General features: G+C 39.0%; 1 protein-coding gene across 1 annotated transcript in view; it reads left to right on the forward strand.

Annotated features, from left to right (window-relative positions):
- Positions 1-10,348, forward strand: part of LOC107292853 (L-amino-acid oxidase-like) — a 26,765-nt gene that overhangs the window by 8,089 nt on the left and 8,328 nt on the right. The window contains exons 2-4 of the mRNA XM_015821979.1: positions 1,912-2,126; positions 3,329-3,441; positions 8,272-8,473. Coding sequence (XP_015677465.1) covers positions 1,912-2,126; positions 3,329-3,441; positions 8,272-8,473 — 530 coding nt within the window. The remainder of the gene's footprint in view (positions 1-1,911; positions 2,127-3,328; positions 3,442-8,271; positions 8,474-10,348) is intronic.

Below are 10,348 nucleotides of genomic sequence, written 5' to 3' on the forward strand. Positions count from 1 at the left end.
CCGACATAGAGGATTTGGTAAGTAATTATTATTATATGCTTTAACTTGCTGTAACTCTGCTTTATAAATTTTATAAAGTAAAGTTACTTCCCTACTTTATAAATCATCATTACTGTGGAACCGGTGGGCAGTTAGAAAATTTTACTACTAACAGAGATACAAAAGTGGGCGGTAGGTATAAAAAGGTTGACTACCCCTGGGCTAGATGAAGAAAAACATGGCATATCATGTACAGGTTTGGCTAGCAACCCTTTAAAAGGGTAGCATAGAGGTAGAAAATTGTGTACAAAATCAATTAATGTCAGTGCATGGGCAGTTTGAATGACAGTGTTGGAAAAGCGTCAGGCTAGCCAAATATCCAGTTGGTGAGAAATATTTGAGTATAAAGATACTTTGAATGTTGTAATCTTTGCAGAAATCTGGGAATCAGGATTCTCCCACCAATCAACAATCAAGTATTGTACACTAGATGGCACAACACCGTGAGACCTTGCCAATCAGAAAATCTCCAGATATAGCAGAATAATAGAGTTGGAAGGGACCTTAGAGGTCTTCTAATCCAACCCCCAGTTCAAGCAGGAAACCCTATGACATTTCAAGACAAATGATTGTCCAATCTCTTCTTAAAAACCTCCAGCGTTGGGAGCACACACAACTTTTGGAGGCAAGTTGTTCTGGAGGCAAGTTGTTAATTGTTCTGTCAGGAAATGTCTCCTTAGTTCTAGGTTGGCTCTCTTCTTGATTAGCTTCTTGTTCTACCGTCAGATGCTTTGGAGAATATGTTGACCCCCTCTTCTTTGTGACAGCTCTTTAGACATTGGAACACTGCTATCATGTCACCCTTATTTCTTCTTTTCACTAAACTAGACATATCTAATTTCTGCAACCATTCATTCATATACTGTATTTTGGCCTCCAGTCCCCTAATCCTCTTTGTTACTCTTTTCTGCACTCTTTCTAGAGTTTCAACATCTTTCTTCTATCATAGCAACCAAAACTGGATGCAATATTCCAAGGCATTATAAAGTGATATTAACATTTCACATGATCTTGATTCTACCCCATCCAACCCATCCTGAAGGTACTAGGTGGCAGAAACCTGACATAGATCTATATAATTGGAGTTGTACTTTTTCTCTGCATTATTCCTTAACACTGCTGTAACATCCATGCCAACCTTCCTTAACCTGGTTCCTTCCTCCATAAGGATGATAGGAGTCTATCAGAGGGAAATGCTTGATCCTACAGCGTCTCAATGGATTTTGTTTCTGTAACACAATTATTAACAAAATATTGTGTCTGAACACAAAGGGAAATAATTTGGAAGCACGTTTTTCCTTACTGTTGCTTCTGTCTGCCAGTAAAACCCCAAAACGTTGACAGAGGAGTTGTTCACATATGGAAGTATATTCTGTGAAGCACTAACATTTACTTGAGTATAATTTTCAGGCCAGATTAATTTCATTACAGGTATTATAACAGCTACTTGGAAGGATTATCTCAAAAAAGTAAGCAAGTAAGAATTTGAATAAGAGTCCACCAAGAAAATGCTTGGGACTGGGAAGCAAAACCCTTTCCAAGTAGCAACCCCTTTCACACTGCTGCCAAGAAAAGGAGATGGACGTTGAAATCAAAAGGAGTTAAGCTTGGGTTGAAGAGGACTTATTTGTGATGAGAACCTTTGTGTGACCAGAGAAGCAGAAGGAAAGACTCTGTGTCCATTTTTGGTCATTTTATTGCAGTTTAGATGTAATGTAGGAGACTTCAGGAACTCTGGTTAGAAGGTGGTTCAGTGACACGTATAAAAGAATGGAACAAACGAACAGAACCAGAGGCAAAAAATCCAGAATAAGAAAAAACAGGAAAGTGCCATCCTTATACATATTCCATTTTTGTATGTGTTTTATCCAGTTATGTTCTCACTGTTGTTCTTGGCTGCCTTGGGAAGCTGTGCAGATGACATAGAACCCCTAGAGGAATGCTTCCGAGAAACTGACTATGAAGAATTTCTAGAGATCGCCAGAAATGGTCTGAAAGAGACATCAAACCCAAAACATGTTGTGGTTGTAGGTGCAGGAATGGCTGGGCTTAGTGCAGCCTATGTTCTTGCAGGGGCTGGACATCAGGTAAGCCACTGATTTTTGTCTATCAACAATTTGCTTGGACAACAGCAGCACCGTTTAGCGAAAAGTCAAGTTGGCACCTACAATCATGCAGTTGAAGCCCCATCCTTTTTATGTCCATCGTGATTCAAATAGAAAAGGACAGATTTTCATTGCACAGTCGTAGATGCCATCTTGATTTTTTTGGCCCCCAGTCCCACTGATGAGCGCCTCAGTGGAGAGAATATGTAGTTGACATTGGCATTTGCTCTCTCCATTCCTTTCATGTAGCTAGCAGAATTTCTAACCCTTACCCTCACCTGCCTTCACAGATACTTCCTTGGGGTACAAGTTCCTAGGAATCTGACAGCATCCACCCATTAAAAAAATGTATTCTGGACAGAGATATTCATCTAATTTGAAAAGCAGATCCTCACTTGTGTAGTTGATTATTTTCACAGCATCTTCAGCTTAGCCTAGGATGGTGATAGATAATTAAGTGCCATCTGCTTATTGGTGACCCCTCATCCCAAAGAGAGATGATCTTAAATAAGAGAGGAGATCCCTAGGGCATCACATATTGATATAACCAGGAATTGTTTACCCTTTATGGCTACTAACTGAGACCACCTACTTAAGTAGGAGCATAATCACTTTAGAATGGTGCCTCTTACTCCCAACTTATCCAGAAGGATAAGATGAAGGCACTGAAAGCCAATGAAATGTCTACCAAGAGTATGAGAGCTGCATTCTCCCCTCCCAGGCCCCAGAGATTATACTTTGTAGGGTTTCCTGCCTAAACAGGGGGTTGGACTCGATGACCTCCAGGGTCCCTTCCAACTTTATTATTATTATTATTATTATTATTATTATTATTATTATTATTATTATTATTATTATTATTATTATTATTATTATTATTATTATTATTATTATTATTATTATTATTATTATTATTGGAAGGTGCCTCAAGGAACACTAATGAGAAAGTTGAGTGTCAGAAGGGAAAGATGACAAATGTTGAAAAGAGCAGTTACCATAGAAAAATGCCAACTTGTGGTAAGGAACCTTAGGGAAGGGAAGAGTGGCCACAACCATAAAATACTGACATCTCAAAGCCAATGCTATGAAGTCTCCCCAAAATAAGTCACAAAGCAGCCGAGCAGAGAAGTTTTAGTAAGAAACCATTGTCAAAATTATGCAGTGACTTTCCTATTTGCCTTCAGGTGACAGTTCTTGAAGCCAGTGAATATGCGGGAGGACGAGTGAAGACTTATCGAAATGACAGAGAAGGCTGGTATGCCAATCTCGGGCCCATGCGTTTACCTGATAAACACAGGTGAGATGTGAGATGATCAGGTTTACTTGTCTCTTCTCCTTGCATACTAAGAAGGAGGGTCGTGGAGGTATGTCCCGTAACAACATTGCTATTTTGGACTCTGGGAATGTCAGCCAGCATTAAATTCCACATATTTGTAAGGGTGGTTCAGTTGCTATTTAAAAGGTGGCAGCAGAGCTTACAGCAATTTATACTACATGAACAGGACAAACGTGATAAGGAATGGAGTATCGCTGCTGGAGCATTCACAGGGTTGGTTAAGCTAATTTCCTTTAGAACTAAGAGGACAAATTAGGTGGAAACATCTAGTTTGGCTTTCAAAAAAGCTAAGCAGGCCCAACCTGATATTGCTTAGTACTTGGATGGGAGACTACTAGGAAATCCCAAGAGTGTAGGCTCCAGTGAGAAGTCAAAGAAAGTGTCCTAGAAGCCAGGGCAAATAATTGGGAATAAAATAAGTTTAATTTGGATTGGAATCATTCTCTTTGATCTTATCTTTCTTCCAAGTATCTATTCATGTAAGAAAAATAAGCCCGAATCATTTTGGTAAGACAATGGTTTGTAAGGGTTTATCAAGCAATTTGAGAATTGTTGCTGTTTTTCTGTGCTGTTTTTTTCTCTCTTCTCAATTGGTAGCTCTTTCTTTCTTTTTTTATGGAAGGGAAAAGCTGTGTTGAAACTGTAAATTCTGGCTAAATGTGTGCAGTTTTTCTTTCTATATGTAAAGCAAAGTGAGATAGTGATACTCCAGAAATGATGACAGAATAATTATTTGACCTTCACATTTTTACCTTAATTCTCTCGATAATCAGATACAATCTTCTGCACAGAACTATACATCATTCTATTTATTTATTTTTCTTTCACTGTTTTCTCCTTTCCTCTCCCCAGGATTGTCCGGGAATATATCAGAAAGTTTGGTCTGCAGTTGAATGAATTTTTTCAGGAAAATGAGAATGCCTGGTATTTTATCAAAAACATCAGGAAGAGAGTAGGGGAAGTCAAGAAAGACCCTGGCGTCTTGAAATATCCCGTGAAGCCTTCAGAAGAAGGCAAAAGTGCTGGACAGCTATATCGAGAGTCCCTCAGAAAGGTTCAGATAAGTCCTAAAATTTACTTTTACTCAGGAAATTTACGCTATGGCTTGTTTCAAGCAGTGAATCATATAGACAGAAGGTTCCAAAAGCATTCTCCAAAACTAGTTTATAATCCAGAGCTGTCCTCAGGGTACAGATGGAGGCCATCATAGGGTGATTGAGGTTCTGCCTGTTTTTTAATGTGCAGGGAGGGTTCCCATCTTGACAAAATGATAATTGTTGAATTCTTGATTGCTTTCCTGCAAGTGTTTTGTTATCAGCTTGGGTAACCTGATCACTGCAAGGGGAGAGTGGAGTTTGTTGGCTGATTATAGATGGTAGTTAGCCCTACCAATCATGGTAGTTATTTTTTCCTTGATAGTTCCTTGATCAGGTTATTGTTTCTTCTTTGCTAAAGTTTATCTGGTCCTGTTTCGGTTTCTCTAGGTTCATTGCTAGGAAAGAATTATTCTGGGCTATTTATTTCACTTAAAATGCATAAACTAAAGTCAAGGAAGGAATAGTCCGTCTTCCTGATTTTGGCCCAGCTCCTCTCTCTCAACCCATCCCATTTCACAAGGTGGTTGTGGGAAAATAGGAGTGTTGCATCAAATACCCTGCCTTGAGCTGTACAAAAATAAAGGTAGTATATAAATATAAGAATAAATAAAACTACTATTAATAAAATAACGATAAATTGGTTCCTATTTTTAAAAAATGCTACACTTGCTGGAATGCATGTATCAGTACTATGTCCTTTTTAAATAAATCTTGCTCAAGAGAGCTCAGAGAGCTCTTGCTTAAGAATAAACCGTTTTATTTCAGAGCAATCCCTAAAAATCAGCTTTTGAATGTGAAAAGAAAATGGCCTTCAGAAGCTAAGGCCTCTCAGCAGCTGGAATTTCTACACCTCTTAAGATTGAAAAGGTTGGGAAACTCTGGTCTAGCCACTCCTTCATCTGATGGATTTATGCCTTTTAATAAAATATGTCAGTCGGAAATGATGGTATCAGACTCCACCTGATTTTTAACATTAGCCTTGGGTGTCTCTTGACAACACAACCCCATCTACCATTTGAAGGCTTAGGGTATCCTAAATACACCCTGAGCAATTGGGAACAATTAAAAAGGCAACTTCTAGACTCATCTCGCTTTTCTGGTCAAAATATTCCTACAATTGCTGGCCATGCCAATCTCCAAGACTCACAGAGAAAAGTTAAGAGGGTTGACCGGTCAATGCCAATACAATCTGCTTTTTGTACCCTCAGCAGATTAAAAATGATCCGACATGGATAAAGTTATTCAAGCAGACATCAGTGGTATTTGCGCAGCTCTCAACCCACTTGCTGAATTAACCCATTTTCTGAGTGGGTTTCAATTTGATACATTGAAAAGCAAGTTACCTTAATGAGCTATGTTTACATAAATATGGGGGGGGGATGAAATATGCCTGGATGTGCACCGGTTGCTAAGTGCCCAGATCATGATCATGTGATTGCAAGGATGCTGTGGCCAGTGTAGGGACCTATTGTAAACCTTCTTTACATTTTAGTGACCGTTCAAACTTTCACTGTAAATTTGAATGATCACTAAATGGTGGAATTGTTAACTAGGGACTACCTGTAACTACTTGTTAACTAGGGACTACCTATTTGGAATCTTTAGCCTTTTCTAAGCTTGATTGTTTGCTTGCGTCATTACCTGACTAGGTAATATCATCAGTTCTAATGAGTGTGTGGTTGCTCCCTGTTTATATACAGAACTGTGTCCTGCCAGTATTGGCGGAACTGTGGTTTTATCCTTGATTAGGGTATGTTTTCTGCTTGATTATATGTCTGGTGTTAATACCTTANATCTCTGCTGATAAAAAAGCTGTATAATTTCATTACGACGTACTCTTGTGGTAAAGTAGACAACCACATCTCTAGGTAGATTTCTCTGACGTGCAACCCAGGAGTTTACTCTAAAAAAATTTTCTATTTCTCCACAGATCACCTCTGGGTTGCAATTCAAAACCAGGGCCAAAGCTGTAACAATTTCCTCCTTAAGTTTTTCTTGTAGGTCCTCCTTAAGACCCCTAATTCTCAGAGCAAATTCCATTTCTCTATATTGTGCCATTACCATATCATTTTGAAGAATTTCCACGCCTTCTTCTACTTTCTCAAGTCTGTCCTCTGTTCCTTCCATTTTCTCCACTAATTCATCCACCTGTCCCTCTATGCAATCAATATGATTGATTGATTGAATCTTTTTTTTTTTGCACACGGCACCGGAGGTCTAAAGCGAAAAGGTTTTATAAAACCCAGCTGAAGGCCAAGGACTGGGGCGATGGCCCGTGTGCCCACAGAGAGGGCTCTGAGTGCCGCCTCTGGCACCCGTGCCATAGGTTCGCCAACACTGGTGTAGGGTTTCCTGCCTAAGCAGGGGGTTGGACTCGATGACCTCCAGGGTCCCTTCCAACTTTATTATTAAATAATAATAATAATAAATAATAATAATAATAAATAATAATAATTGAGTGTCAGAAGGGAAAGATGACAAATGTTGAAAAGAGCAGTTACCATAGAAAAATGCCAACTTGTGGTAAGGAACCTTAGGGAAGGGAAGAGTGGCCACAACCATAAAATACTGACATCTCAAAGCCAATGTTATGAAGTCTCCCCAAAATAAGTCACAAAGCAGCCGAGCAGAGAAGTTTTAGTAAGAAACCATTGTCAAAATGATGCAGTGACTTTCCTATTTGCCTTCAGGTGACAGTTCTTGAAGCCAGTGAATATGCAGGAGGACGAGTGAAGACTTATCGAAATGACAGAGAAGGCTGGTATGCCAATCTCGGGCCCATGCGTTTACCTGATAAACACAGGTGAGATGTGAGATGATCAGGTTTACTTGTCTCTTCTCCTTGCATACTAAGAAGGAGGCTCGTGGAGGTATGTCCCGTAACAACATTGCTATTTTGGACTCTGGGAATGTCAGCCAGCATTAAATTCCACATATTTGTAAGGGTGGTTCAGTTGCTATTTAAAAGTTGGCAGCAGAGCTTACAGCAATTTATACTACATGAACAGGACAAACGTGATAAGGAATGGAATGGAGTATCGCTGCTGGAGCATTCACAGGGTTGGTTAAGCTAATTTCCTTTAGAACTAAGAGGACAAATTAGGTGGAAACATCTAGCTTGGCTTTCAAAAAAGCTAAGCAGGCCCAACCTGATATTGCTTAGTACTTGGATGGGAGACTACTAGGAAATCCCAAGAGTGTAGGCTCCAGTGAGAAGTCAAAGAAAGTGTCCTAGAAGCCAGGGCAAATAATTGGGAATAAAATAAGTTTAATTTGGATTGGAATCATTCTCTTTGATCTTATCTTTCTTCCAAGTATCTATTCATGTAAGAAAAATAAGCCCGAATCATTTTGGTAAGACAATGGTTTGTAAGGGTTTATCAAGCAATTTGAGAATTATTGCTGTTTTTCTGTGCTGTTTTTTTCTCTCTTCTCAATTGGTAGCTCTTTCTTTTTTTATGGAGGGGAAAAGCTGTGTTGAAACTGTAAATTCTGGCTAAATGTGTGCAGTTTTTCTTTCTATATGTAAAGCAAAGTGAGATAGTGATACTCCAGAAATGATGACAGAATAATTATTTGACCTTCACATTTTTACCTTAATTCTCTCGATAATCAGATACAATCTTCTGCACAGAACTATACATCATTCTATTTATTTTTTTTCTTTCACTGTTTTCTCCTTTCCTCTCCCCAGGATTGTCCGGGAATATATCAGAAAGTTTGGTCTGCAATTGAATGAATTTTTTCAGGAAAATGACAATGCCTGGTATTTTATCAAAAACATCAGGAAGAGAGTATGGGAAGTCAAGAAAGACCCTGGCGTCTTGAAATATCCCGTGAAGCCTTCAGAAGAAGGCAAAAGTGCTGGACAGCTATATCGAGAGTCCCTCAGAAAGGTTCAGATAAGTCCTAAAATTTACTTTTAGTCAGGAAATTTACGCTATGGCTAGTTTCAAGCAGTGAATCATATAGACAGAAGGTTCCAAAAGCATTCTCCAAAACTAGTTTATAATCCAGAGCTGTCCTCAGGGTATGGTCAAAAAAGTCAAGATGGAGGCCATCATAGGGTGACTGAGGTTCTGCCTGTTTTTTAATGTGCAGGGAGGGTTCCCATCTTGACAAAATGATAATTGTTGAATTCTTGATTGCTTTCCTGCAAGTGTTTTGTTATCAGCTTGGGTAACCTGATCACTGCAAGGGGAGAGTGGAGTTTGTTGGCTGATTATAGATGGTAGTTAGCCCTACCAATCATGGTAGGTTTTTTTCCTTGATAGTTCCTTGATCAGGTTATTGTTTCTTCTTTGCTAAAATTTATCTGGTCCTGTTTCGGTTTCTCTAGGTTCATTGCTAGGAAAGAATTATTCTGGGCTATTTATTTCACTTAAAATGCATAAACTAAAGTCAAGGAAGGCATAGTCCGTCTTCCTGATTTTGGCCCAGCTCCTCTCTCTCAACCCATCCCATTTCACAAGGTGGTTGTGGGAAAATAGGAGTGTTGCATCAAATACCCTGCCTTGAGCCGTACAAAAATAAAGGTAGTATATAAATATAAGAATAAATAAAACTACTATTAATAAAATAATGATAAATTGGTTCCTATTTTTAAAAAATGCTACGCTTGCTGGAATGCATGTATCAGTACTATGTCCTTTTTAAATAAATCTTGCTCAAGAGAGCTCAGAGAGCTCTTGCTTAAGAATAAACCGTTTTATTTCAGAGCAATCCCTAAAAATCAGCTTTTGAATGTGAAAAGAAAATGGCCTTCAGAAGCTAAGGCCTCTCAGCAGCTGGAATTTCTACACCTCTTAAGATTGAAAAGGTTGGGAAACTCTGGTTTAGCCACTCCGTGCATCTGATGGATTTATGCCTTTTAATAAAATATGTCAGTCGGAAATGATGGTATCAGACTCCACCTGATTTTTAACATTAGCCTTGGGTGTCTCTTGACAACACAACCCCATCTACCATTTGAAGGCTTAGGTCATCCTAAATACACCCTGAGCAATTGGGAAAAATTAAAAAGGCAACTTCTAGACTCATCTCGCTTTTCTGGTCAAAATATTCCTACAATTGCTGGCCATGCCAATCTCCAAGACTCACAGAGAAAAGTTAAGAGGGTTGACCGGTCAATGCCAATACAATCTGCTTTTTGTACCCTCAGCAGATTAAAAATGATCCGACATGAATAAAGTTATTCAAGCAGACATCAGTGGTATTTGCGCAGCTCTCAACCCACTTGCTGAATTAACCCATTTTCTGAGTGGGTTTCAATTTGATACATTGAAAAGCAAGTTACCTTAATGAGCTATGTTTACATAAATATGGGGGGGGGATGAAATATGCCTGGATTTCCCACCTGTATGCATTGGCTTACGTGCAGCAACCATCATAAATGTGCACCGGTTGCTAAGTGCCCAGATCATGATCATGTGATTGCAAGGATGCTGTGGCCAGTGTAAGGACCTATTGTAAATCTTCTTTACATTTTAGTGACCGTTCAAACTTTCACTGTAAGTTTAAATGGTCACTAAACAGTGGAATTGTTAACTAGGGACTACCTGTAATAGCTATGTGGAATCTTTAGCCTTTTCTAAGCTTGATTGTTTGCTTGCGTCATTACCTGACTAGGTAATATCATCAGTTCTAATGAGTGTGTGGTTGCTCCCTGTTTATATACAGAACTGTGTCCTGCCAGTATTGGCGGAACTGTGGTTTTATCCTTGATTAGGGTATGTTTTCTGCTTGATTATATGTCTGGTGTTAATACCTTA

Source organism: Protobothrops mucrosquamatus, unplaced genomic scaffold, assembly GCF_001527695.2.
Source record: "Protobothrops mucrosquamatus isolate PMUCROS unplaced genomic scaffold, P.Mucros_1.0 scaffold1440, whole genome shotgun sequence".
Lineage (NCBI taxonomy): Eukaryota > Metazoa > Chordata > Lepidosauria > Squamata > Viperidae > Protobothrops > Protobothrops mucrosquamatus.